The following is a 12,874-nucleotide window of genomic DNA, read 5'->3' as shown; positions in this document are numbered from 1 at the left end:
CTTTATCTCCAATGAAGCAAAGCCTATCTCCGGTCTAAACCCACTTTTAAAGACAGTTACCAAACACAGGGTTACCTGCTGTATACTTAAATAGAATGTTTTTTTAAAGGCTGATTGGAGAGGGAGAGGAAAACCCATCAGAAAATAGCCTGTAGATCCTTATCTGTGTCAGATTACTGTTTAACCTGACAACCTTTTGCAGTTTCTCCTGTTATGTTCACATCCAAATGGAAACTGAACTCCAAACTCCAAAGTGACTCCTTCAGCCACTGGCTCTTCTCATTAACTACATCATCTCTTTCCCACTAACTGGGTTATGACCACCTTACTGAGGCTAAACACAATGGGTTGCATTCTCCGCTCTCTGATGCTGGCAGCTGGAATTGCAGCTAGAATTGCAATCGGGCAGAGAATAGCGGGTAAGCCAAAAGGTGCAATTTGTGCAAGGCGCAGATTCCAACGCGATACTCCAGTCTCCCACTGGTAGCAATAGTCAGGTTCGTACCCCGCGCCGGCGGGTCCATGCAAAACCATCATTGGCAAGAACATGAATGTCATTCGCGAGTAGGACACTGCATGCTCCACCCCGTTCACAATGCTCAACCCCTCTCAGGCAGGAGTCACGTGAGCGTGAATTGCTGCAAGTATTTACAAGTCGGGCCTGGGTGCCATGGCTGTTGAGGGGGAATGATAAGATAAGAAAATTCTCTAAATGTTTCTGCCTTGCTGGAGGGTGGCTCCTGTGTCACATGGAGTAGCTGGGAACAACCTGGCACCATGTTCAGACCCCCCCCCCCCCCCCCATTGCTGCAGAATGTTAATTAAAGGTAATCCTTTGGTGAAACTTGCAGGCCACAGGATGTTCACACTGCTGACTGTTCGCTGTGCCCTGTGTATGCTCAGAGAATATCTGGTCAATGAGATGAGCATGGCAATGCTCAGTCTCTTGTCTGCCAGGTGTTGGCACTCCTCAGAAGCGCAACCCCACAGCAGAGGAAGTGGAGGATTCTCAGAGCTCACCCCAACAAAAGGACACCTGCATCATGGTCTCTGGGACCCTCCCTGGCCCACTGCCCCTCTCAGAGTATAGGCCTCACCAGTGATTTTCTCAGCTAGCCCACCCCTCAGCAATCTTCGAGACCTGCCTGTCCACCGCAACCCTGTTCCCATCCATCCTGTCTCCCGGCCAGGAAACCTGACCAGCTCTCTGTTATTACCAATATGAAATACCCATGCTCCACATCACACTGTGGGTAAGCTCCCAACAAACACACATCTCCCTCGCACACCCCCAGCTGTAGGACCAGCCTGTACACAAGTCTCTTAACGTGGAGGCGACTGACAGCACACGTTGGTCATCCCCACCGCACACCTGTGGCTCACCTGACACGGTGTGGGTTTGGAGGAGGACACCCACCTCCAGTAGCCCTGAACCTTTAAACCTCTGACTCATTCCAGAACTCGAGCGGGGACATGTATGGTATCTCACAAGTATCCACACACAGGTGCATCCGACCTGTGGCGAATGCCATATACACCCAGGCATCAGACCACAACACCTTCAATCTGGACCAGGTCCACCAGAATGTCTGGCCTAAGGAAGTTATTCATCTTCTTCCAACATTGCATGCCGGTCCTTCTGGTGATGCTGGCAGCACTGACTGTCTCTGCCACCTTCTTCCAGGCGCAGTTCAGGAGGGCAGGCTTTAGTCTCCACTGAGCAGTCGATCCACTTCAGACTCCTGCTATCGGCGGCGGAGTGGGGGAGGTCTTCTCTGAGCCATCTTCTTGACTGGAATGAAAGTGTCACGAGCGGAGCGGTTATAAGCAGCTACAGCTGGTCTGGCTCTTTACCATGAATTCCGGTCCCAGCAAATCCAACAGCAGCAGGGCTGGGAATTGCTTCCAATTCATGCTGGCAGACTGCAGGCCCATTTGCATCTCCAGAATTTCAAATCAAACAGCTCGAATTGCACACTATTCATTTCCAATGGGAATATTTAAATACATGGATACCGGATTCACCTGGCGCCTGGGACTCAACACCCATGCCTGTGGGACCTCGCTGGGTGCCTGATTGGAAATGTCAGGATGTTGGGGTACTGTCAGTCTGGCAGCGCCAGGGTGCCCAGACTACAGGTTAGCACTGCTAGGGGTTGGGCCCAGGGGGTTCTTTGCCAATTAGAGGGGGCATTCTGAGGAGCTTACAAGGGGCCTTGCCTAGGTTGAGGAGGGAGGGTGAAAGGCTGTGTCAATAAAGCAGGGGGGGTGCCTGAAAGTGGGAGGGGGAGAACGATCGGAGCTGCTGATCAAAATAGTGCAGCCATTTCTGCTGGCGATCCCTCGAAGTGCGGCCTCGGCGGAAAGAAACTCCCCAAGGCCAAAACAACAACAAAGTGTTTTTGAATAGCGGGGTGCTTCTCGGCGCTGCAGCCACTATGAAACAGCCCGTAGTCCATTGAATCACGCCCTCAGTCTCCAAAACGGAGAATTCTGGCCAATGTCTATAACTATCTACTCCCTAGGGAACTTACTTTCTGTAAACAAAATTCCATTCGCCTTACTTTGGCAAATAATATCCCTGGCTGGAATGAGTTATGATCTTACTTTTACAATGCTTTAATTATCCCTTTCGTAGTCACAAAGCCTGGCCGTCTTTCAAACACAGGTACTTTAGCAACATTATTGCAGCAGTCACATACACATTTTAACCTGGGCTTTTAACCATTACTGCACCAGCTATATATAATGCAATATATACACATGAAATTCCTACATTCATCACAATACTAATAAAATAAAGGCACTGGAAAGTGCTTTATTCCATCATTATCTTGCGATTATCTCTGAGGGGCATACCTGAGCCCCTCAAAAAAAGGAGGGATTTGTTCTGCTCCATGTGGGGACATTCGATAAGGTGGAGGAAGATCACTGGCACCAGGAAGAAGCCATGTGATTCAGATGAATAATCCTCAACCTGCACACGCATCACAGACCCGTATTTAGTCCTGTTGTATGGTGCAGTTGACCGCGTGTCAGATGTTCACGATTATGGGGTATTGATGACTTTTCATTGGCGTTTATGCGGTGATGCATTCTAAAGATGATAGGAACTAATTATTTCCTTTTATTTTCATGGCGGTGCTCCCTCAGCCTATGTGCTGGAACTTCCTTGTATTGCCAAGATTGCCCTGTGTGGAAACTAAACACAGAATTCTCCCCGCCACCAGAAGTCATTCCTGCAGCTGGCGGCTGCCAAAGGGTAATGGAGCTGGCTTTCTTGATTGATGGCAGTAAGTCGTTTTCAAAGAAACAATTTGAAGATGTGAAGATGTTTGTGCTGGCAATGATGGAACAGATGCAGATCGGCCAGTCGAACATACGGGTTTCTGTCCTGCAGTTTCATTCACTCGTCAGCAAGTTGTTCAACCTGTGGGCGAAGAAGACTGTAAGAGAACTTAAAACATTAGTGAAAACAATGCAATACATTGGAGGTTCTGAAGCGAACATATTTGAAGCTTTGAAAGACACGTCAGTTCTTGTGTTTGGAAATAAAGCAAGGAAGAAGGTTCCCAGAATAGCCATACTTGTGACAGCAAGCACCTCAAGCGGGGATGTTAAAAATACCTTGCGTTACGTCACCCAGAGGAAAGTCACTGTGATCACAGTCGGCATTGGGTCAGGTATCAACCGACAAGAAATAGGCTTGATAACAGCCACATCACCCGGAGGCAAGTCATTTATTTTGAACAATGTTGCTGATCTGAAAGGATACCAAAGGACAATTTTAGATTACGTGTGTAGTCGTGGAGCTAGCCCCCCGGCTCCTGTCACCGTGCGAACTCCGTTGGCAGAAACAACAGCATCAAGTACCACATCACCATCAGTCACCCATTTAGTGACCACCAGCTCACTGCTTGTTGAAGGAAAAATACACGATGTTGTGTTCCTGGTGGAGACATCAGACAAGGTGGGGGAAGGTAACTTTAACAAGACAAAAGAATTCATGATTAGAATTGTCGAAAAGTTCCACGAAACAGAGGAAACCACATATGTAACTGTTCTCCAGTACTCAAATACAGTACATGAAGAATTTAGTTTTATTAGCGTTCAGAGAAACTGGGAACTCATTGAAAGAATAAGACAAATACAGTATCAAGGAGGCGAGCACACCAATACAGGAAGTGCGATAATGCATGTCATTAAATCGACTTTAACAACAGAGAATGGTGCGAGAAAAGAAGCACCTGATCTCGTGTTTATGATAACCAGCAACCCCCCCAACAGACAATATCACAAATCCTATAAATGCTGTCATCAATGAACATGTAAAATTAATATCAATTGTTGCTGATCCTACAATTACAATTCCTGAGCTCCCGCCTCCTGTTGTGTCAACTGACTTTGACGATATCCCTAATATAGTCGACGAGGTTTACGGAACGTGCTGCCGACCAGTCAACGCTGAAACTATAGCTACCACCACAATGACCACCACCACTCTTACCGCATCAACTGCCAGAAGTTCAAAAGTGCTATCACCAGGTGAGAAAACTTTATTGGATGAGATGAACAGAATTTTATCAGCAAGAGAAACGAGGGTTATGGGGGGGGGGGGGGGGGGGGGGGGGGGGGGAGGAGTTGAGGATTATCACATCAGGTCAGTCATGATCTCACTGAATGGTGGGACAGACTCGATGGACTGAATGACCTAGTTCTGCTCCTACGTGTTATGGGCATATTGCTTGAATTGTGAATAAGTTTGAGATTTTACATGAGATTACATTGAATTTATAGCATGGAGAGAGGCCATTCAACCCAACTGAAGCATGATTTCACGCTTCACTCCCAACCACCTAATCCTATCAGCATAATAGGAGATTTTCCAGAGTACACCATGCACCAACAATATCTTCACTCATATATTTTACTATGTTTGCTATGATGAGTTAATCTATTTTGTTAATGAATTATTTTATTTGTTAATTAATTGTAGGTCAGGTGAACAATTGCTAGGTCAAGGTATCTGTAATGAGAGAAGTCTTGTCCAGTCATTCCAATAGAATCTTGTATAGACAAATCAGCACAAATACTGAAATATAATGGTGTGAAAATGCATCGGAATACCAACAAATTAAATCGGCGTCAGCATATTTTGAGCTCATGACTGACACTCATTTTCAGAGTGGGTTCACACCAAAGCTGATGAGCAATGCCTTTGTTTCTGTAGTGTTATCTAATTGCAGCTTAACTGAGACTCAACACTCTGGAAAAGCCCGCCCAATATTCCAGACTGATGACCTTTCATGAGGACCGGAATGTTGTAGAGGTTTAAGCAAGTGCAGAATCTGGGAAAAGGGGACAGGAGAGGAAGAGGCAGGAGAGGGTTGATAGGGTGGAGGGCAAGGGGTTTTAACGACACAGGCAGAGGAAGATGGTCATGAGACATGTCTAGGTAGAAAAGATGGATCCAAATGAGATGAAAAATGGTTCCAACAGCCGAACAGCGATAGAAGGCAGCATTGAAAATATGGTACAAGGAAGATAGGCGGGAACATTTGCATTTCTACCTCAAGCTTGTACTGTAAATACGGCCTTAAATATTAGGTTTAGCACTCATGACAAATGGGGCATTTGTTGCAAGTTAGAAAATATGGGCAGGATTTTTCAGGTGACAAGATTTCCCACCGGAAAAGTCAGTGTGGAACGCATCCCCACCTGTACTGGCTGTCCTGCAAATATTTAGACGGGACTTCCATCCCTCATTCGAGCGAATTCCACCTCTGAGAGCTGCTGGAGATTCTGATTGGCTGGCAGCTCTGTAGTCCCAGCAGTGCCAATAGAAGCAGTGGCTAGAACTGGGACTGTAAGCAGTTCCCAGATTCCAAGTCCAAGAGGCCAGGATTTGATGAGTGCGAATTGCCTCATAATGGGGTGCGGAGGGAGGTGAGGCCCGGGGAGGTAAGGAGAGAAGGGTGTAAGTCTTTAGTCTTCGTAATTCTCTCCTCTCAGCAACAGTGGAGGCTGAGTGATTGAATATATACAACAAATATGAGTTAGACAGATTTTTGATTGACAGATTTTTGATTGACAAGAGAGTTGAGGGTTATGGGATTGTGACAGGCAGGAAAGTGGAATTAAGGCTACTTCAGATCAACTGTATGGCAGAGCACGCTCAAAGAACCGAATGGCCTACTACTCCTATTTCTTATGTTCTTGAGGGAGAGGACGGGGAGGGAGGGCCTGTAGGGAGCACCCATGGGTGGGCAGAACTTCTCGAGGATCGTTCAATGTGTGTGTTTCTTTTTTGTAGCTTTCCAATTAAGGGGCAATTTAGCACGGCCAATCAACCTACCTTGCACATCTTAGGGTTGTTGGGGTGAGACCCACACAGACATGGGGAGAATGTGCAAACTCCACACGGACAGTGATCTGGGACCAGGATCGAACTCAGGTCCTCAGCGGTGTGAGGCAGCAGTGCTAACCACTGCACTACCGTGCTGCCCGGATGTGGATGCCTCTAATCTATACATTCCCGCCACTGTGATAACTTAACCTTTGCAAGTGTCCTGCAGCACCTAAGTAACTTAACACTTCTTCAGTAGCATACAGCACATTCTCTCCCCAACTAGTTGCAATATATCACCTGCATTGTCATGTTTCGGAATTTAACATTGATGGGACAGACTATATAAGTTTTATTGAGGTGTGAGATACAGTCAGTTCATCAAAATACATGCATGCCTTTATAGTGAATGCTTTTTAGGCAGAGTAGCTTTTTTCACTAGGAAATGTGTTCCAAAATTATGTGACTGCTAAACAAAAATGTATGTGGACTATTGGAAGATGTAAACCCACTGCTATCTCTTCCTCATAGTTCGGTGCACTGAACCAATGGATGTTGTCATCCTCCTCGATGGCAGTGACAGTATTGGCGAGGCACAATTTGAAGAAATGAAAACATTTGTGAAATCCTTTATCGGGAAAATCCAAACAGGTTAGTGAAATGAACGTCGACATTATAGATAACAATGAACCACCACACAAGGCCAGAAGCAGCTCAGACAAGTGCCCGCAATAAAAAAACTAATAGCAGCAAGTGTGGCAGTTCAATGTGGCGATGGAGAGGTTTGGGAGAGATTGGAAGCAGAGATGGGAGTGGGGATGCAGGGTTTGGGGACAGTTTAGAGGTAGACACAGTGTGGAATTGGGGAACAATTGCAGAAGGGATGCATGGTTAGAGGAGGCGGTGACAGAGTGGCATTGTTGCTGGACTAGTAATCAAGAGACCCAGGATAATGGTCTGGGGACCTTGGTTCAAATCCCACCACAACAGGTGATGGAATTTAAACTCAATAAAATATCTGGAATTAAAATGTCTAATGGTGACCATGAAACCACTGTCTATTGTCAGAAGTGCCCATCTGGTTCACAAATGTCCTTTAGGGAAGGAAACCTGCCATCCTTATCTGGTCTGGCCTACATGTGACTCTAGACACCCTGCAATGTGGTTGACTCTTAACTGTCCCTCAAGGGCAATTAGGGGTGGGCAATAAATGCTGGCACAACCTGCGACGCCCATGTCCCATAGATGAATTTAAAAAAGGAGAGAGATCAGAGGCACAGAATGGTTATCATGGAGAGATTGGCAGGAAAAATGGGTGGGGGGGGGGGCATTGGAGAGAAATTGGAGGGTGAGGGACTGGAGGCTTGGATGTAGAATTGGAGATTACATGGGCCAATGATATTGTGGAAGGACATTGGAAATCAGAGTGGGAGGTCTGCGATCACTGGTGTGGCAGACGCAAATCATGAAGGCGAAGTGGTGGGTTGCCAGGTTAATTTGTTGGGCCTAGAGTAACCCAATGCTCCTGCTCTTCCTTCTCTACGAGTAGAGGCACTTGTAAAGGCACTTACCTTGTGGATTCAGCCTGAGTCACCTCAGCTTTACCTCATGGTTTCCTGAGACCAAGAGTGCCCAGCAAACAGTAGTTAGAAATAAGAATGACCACTAAAATGAAGACACGTGGCTTCCAGAAACAATTTCAATGACCAACCTTCCTCCCTGGAGTGGGGTAGTTGCTCGCCTCTCATCCCATCCATCTCTGTTGAAAGATGAAGTGGGTGTGTTTGAGCCGGTTTCAGCTCCTGTTTCAGATTTCTAAACACTTAAAAAATTTTGATCTCCCACCTGACTGAAACCAACTTTTTCTTTCTCGGAGGGTGAAATTACCCCAACTATTGCAGCTAGAATATTGAAACGCGGCTCCTATTCCAGCTATAATGCTTCACCCCACCTTTCAGCAGATCCTACAGGAGCTTGGTTTTATGTACGTCAGGTGAAGGGTTAATTTTTCTTTTATTCTACTAAAAGGTTTTTCCTATTGCAGGATTAGATGCCACTCATATCTCCATCATACAGTATGGGAAGACCAACACACTGGAAATTAACTTTGATGAGAATCAGGAGAAGGAAAATCTTTTAAAACTGATCGACAATATTCGGCAAAGGGAACCAGGACCAAGTCAACTAGGTGGAGTGGCTACATGAGATTCGTTTTGTCTTTGAATATTTCAGACATATGGGGCGAAATTCTCCGGTATCGGCGCGATGTCCGCCGACTGGCGCCCAAAACGGCACAAATCAGTCGGGCATCGCGCCACCCCAAAGGTGCGGAATGCTCCGTATCTTGGGGGGCCGAGCCCCAACCTTAAGGGGCTAGGCCCGCGCCGGACTAATTTCCGCTCCGCCAGCTGGCGGAAAAGGCCTTTGGTGCCCCGCCAGCTGGTGCGGAAATGATATCTCCGGGCGGTGCATGTGCGGGAGCGTTAGCGGCCGCTGACGGCATTCCCGCGCATGCGCAGTGGAGGAGTCTCTTCCGCCTCTGCCATGGTGGAGACCGTGGCGAAGGCGGAAGGAAAAGAGTGCCCCACGGCACAGGCCCGCCCGCGGATCGGTGGACCCCGATCGTGGGCCAGGCCACCGTGGGGGCACCCCCCGGGGCCAGATTGCCCCGCGACCCCCCCCAGGACCCCGGAGCCCGCCTGCGCCACCTTGTCCCACCGGTAAGGTAGGTGGTTTAATCTACGCCGGCGGGACAGGCATTTTAGCAGCGGGACTTCAGCCCATCCGGACCGGAGAATCGTTGGGGGGGCGCCAACTGGCGCGGCGCGATTCCCGCCCCTGCCGAATATCCAGTGGTGGAGAATATTGCAACCGCCGGGGGCGGGATTCACGCCAGCCCCCGGCGATTCTCCGACCCAGCGTGGGGTCGGAGAATCTCGCCCATGACTTTTGCATTTTTAAAAATGATTTTGAAATGAGCACCAGCAAATGTCACGATATATTCCTGAAAAGCCTTTGTAATCTGTCGCAGGAAAAGCACTCTCCTTTGCTGTACAGAATGGACTCACGGAGGCCATAGGAGCACGTGTCGGTGTTCTGAAGGTTGCTGTGGTGATTGCGACTGACATCTCTCAGGACGATGTTGATACGGCAGCAGAGGAAGCGATCATAACAGGTATGTCACCGTGACTGATGATAATTGCGTTAAAACTGAGCTTCTCTTTCAAAATGTGCAATACCGTGGCAAGAGTTGCAATTGGGCGTGGAGAGGGGGAAATGCTATAATTTGGTTTAACTGAGGTAGCTGCATCTTAGATGGCTGATGGATGTAAAATATTCCGCAGCACTATGTTGAAGTGCAAGGAAGTACTCCTTCTGTGTACTGGCCAATAATGACCCCTCCACAAACATCACTTAAACATATCGGGCTGGATTCTCCAGTCCCCCAGCCGCGTGTTTCTCAGCGCCGCGTCGTTCTCTGGCGATGGGATTCTATACTCTCGCCACTTGTCAATGGAGTTTCTCATTGAAGCCACCCTACACTGCCCAGGTTAGCCCCTGGCGAAGCTGCGTTGCCGGCGGGAAAAGTGAATCAAAAGGGCTAGAGACTTCTGGCCAATATCTGCCCACTGTCACGTTGCTGTTATTGTGAGTTTGCTCTGCTCAAATTGCTATTTTCAACATTACAACAGTGACTATACGTCAAAAGATGCTTCATAGACTGTAATGTGTTTTGGACTCTTTCTGAGTTTGTGAAGTGAGCTGTATAAATTCTTCTTTCATCGTTGATTAAAATTGTTTCATTAGCCCCTGGAAATATTTATCTGTCAGGTACTATTTGGGCCGAGATTTTCTGGCCCTGCCCACAACTGGGAATTTGGCTGGGCCACCACATCACCATTGCCGGTCCCTCCGCGGCAGGACTGGAAAATCCCAGCCCAATTCATCTTAGCTACTTTGAAACCTGTCCAAAAATAATACCAAAATGGAATTGTTGCCCTGAGCCATGGTGAAAGGTAATTCTTTGATTTCCCATGGAGCGAGATTTCCTCGGAAATCAGCATAGGCTGATGGCAGGTGGGTACAATGGCGTTGAAGCTGCCGACAGCAATGGAGGCTTTCTCCGCCATATAGTGCAACAATTTGGAGAAAAGAACCTTCAAGGACCGGGTTGCATGATGAATCGCGGGACAACCACTGATTTGCCTGCCCTGTCAGTAACTTCGACAACCGAGTATTGGAGCACCATTTTTAAAGCCCGCCTCGAGAGATCAAACCATTTTGCCCTGGCAGACAGACCCCCTGGAAGTACCCTGCGCCCTGTCACTGTTCCATGGGACTACCTGGGCACTGCCCAGACACTACCGAGCACTGCCAGGTGCATGACCCACTCCCACCTGAGCACTGCACTCACCTGAGCTCCCCTGGGAAGTCTGCTCCCCAGGTGCATGCTTCGGGAGACCAGTTGTGATTCACGCCATTCAGTCATCACGCCGACGTGGATGGACTTTCAGATGGTGGTGTAGATAATTCAGGAGCAGGGACCTGATAATGAGATGGTAATGTATTTAAATGTTCCCCAACCCCCATTATTGATGGAGAGGAGGGCACAATCGCATCATGCTCTTATGCTGTAATAAAACGTGATTTTGCAGTTCTCATTATATTTTCCGCTTCCATTACTGAACCCGCCTGGCGCAAACGAGAGTGGAAAACCCCAGACTAGGTGTCACCTTGTTTCTATTGAAGGTGCAATGAAATAGGCAGCAGTGTAATGGGAACACCCAGTCAAACTTTGGCATCATATTATTAGTATGAATGCTTTTCTTTTCAGAGTAGTGGAATTGTAACAATCACAATTTTGACTCAGAGGATTTTGCACAAACAAGATGAGCACCGTGATGAGCACTGCTGCCTCACAGCTCCGGGTTCAATTCCGGCCTTGGATGACTGTGTGGAGTTTGCACTTTCTCCCCATGTCTACGTGGGTTTCCTTCGGGTGCTATGGTTTCCTCCCACAATCCAAAGCTGTGCAGGTTAGGTGGGGTTACGGGGACGGGGTGGAGGAATGGGTCTAGGTAGGGTGCTCTTTCGGAGGTTCTATGCAGACTTGAAGGGCTGAATGGGATCCTTCTGCATTTTCGTGATTCTCTGATTCTGTAATGCAGTTAATCTAAGGTTTAACAACCTCCAGATTAATTGTTTGATAATTCCTGTTATTGTCACTATTTCTCTTAATCTCTTTTCTGTTAGGAGTCACAGTGATCCCAATTGCAATTGGGCAAAGCTATGACGAGCACCAGCTTCAAACCTTAGCTGGGCAAAATCCAAACAACGTCTTTCACCTGGGTAACATGGAAGAGCTTCCCATAATGGTGGCACTTAATGATGAGTTTATAGAAAAAGTCTGTACAGGTGAGGGCTTATAAATCAATTTTATGAAGCAATTTTGGAATGAGAAAAATAACTTTTTGAAAGTAAATCCTGAATGTTCTTTATGAATTATTTACACGGACGCAAACTGGATTTATTCCATCTTCCATTTCTCTTTCACCAGCAACTTCACCTCTGGAATGTATTGATGATGAGGGGAATCGACGCCAGGTATACTTGATCATAGAGAAGAATGCATCAATGCTAGCACTAGAGACCCACATCTCCCATTGAATGAAGATCCATTTGCTCCGTTGCTCTGTTTAAACATGCACAGGACCCAGAGTTTCCACCAAATGCTTGCATATAATTTGGCCAGAGGTGTGGTGGGAGCTGTTTACATAAGAACATAAGAACTAGGAGAAGGAGTAGGCCATCTGGCCCCTCGGGCCTGCTCCAACATTCAATGAGATCATGGCTGATCTTTTGTGGACTCAGCTCCACTTTCCGGCCCGAACACCATAACCCTTAATCCCTTTATTCTTCAAAAAACTATCTTTATCTTAAAAACATTTAATGAAGGAGCTTCTACTGCTTCAGTGGGCAAGGAATTCCATAGATTCACAACCCTTTGGGTGAAGAAGTTCCTCCTAAACTCAGTCCTAAATCTACTTCCCCTTATTTTGAGGCTATGCCCTCTAGTTCTGCTTTCACCCGCCAGTGGAAACAACCTGCCCACATCTTACAAATGACCTTTCAACTAGAAGCTACACTCATGGAGTGGGAGCAGTTGTGAAGGAAGTCTGGGTTAAGATGAGGACCACAGGAAAGTACTGGACTCTTGATACACTCTTGAGCCCATGTAATCAGTCATCAAAAATGAATACTGCTCAATCACCCAATTCCTTAACTATCTACCCAATTGTCCCTTAAATATTTTTTTTTGGAAAATCTTTTTATTGGCTTTTCTCATATTGATAAACAGTTGTTACTTACATACATTACATTTTTCTTGACCTCGCTAATTTGCTTTATTTTACAGAGAGGTTTGTTTTGTCCTTCATGTTTAACTGTTTAGCACAGGGCTAAATTGCTGGTTTTGAAAGCAGACCAAGGCAGGCCAGCAGCACGGTTTGATTCCCGTAACAGCCTCCC

At 47.0% G+C, this 12,874-nt stretch overlaps 1 protein-coding gene across 1 annotated transcript in view; it reads left to right on the top strand.

The window, feature by feature from the left end:
- Positions 1-12,874, top strand: part of vwf (von Willebrand factor) — a 130,386-nt gene that overhangs the window by 57,308 nt on the left and 60,204 nt on the right. Inside the window, 7 exon segments of the mRNA XM_072471681.1 lie at positions 3,154-4,276; positions 4,278-4,545; positions 6,878-6,997; positions 8,391-8,534; positions 9,378-9,521; positions 11,600-11,761; positions 11,904-11,950. Coding sequence (XP_072327782.1) covers positions 3,154-4,276; positions 4,278-4,545; positions 6,878-6,997; positions 8,391-8,534; positions 9,378-9,521; positions 11,600-11,761; positions 11,904-11,950 — 2,008 coding nt within the window.

The sequence above is a fragment of the Scyliorhinus torazame genome, chromosome 13, assembly GCF_047496885.1.
Source record: "Scyliorhinus torazame isolate Kashiwa2021f chromosome 13, sScyTor2.1, whole genome shotgun sequence".
Lineage (NCBI taxonomy): Eukaryota > Metazoa > Chordata > Chondrichthyes > Carcharhiniformes > Scyliorhinidae > Scyliorhinus > Scyliorhinus torazame.
The sequence above is the reverse complement of the archived record's forward strand: the minus strand, read 5'-3'. Positions and strand labels throughout refer to the sequence as shown.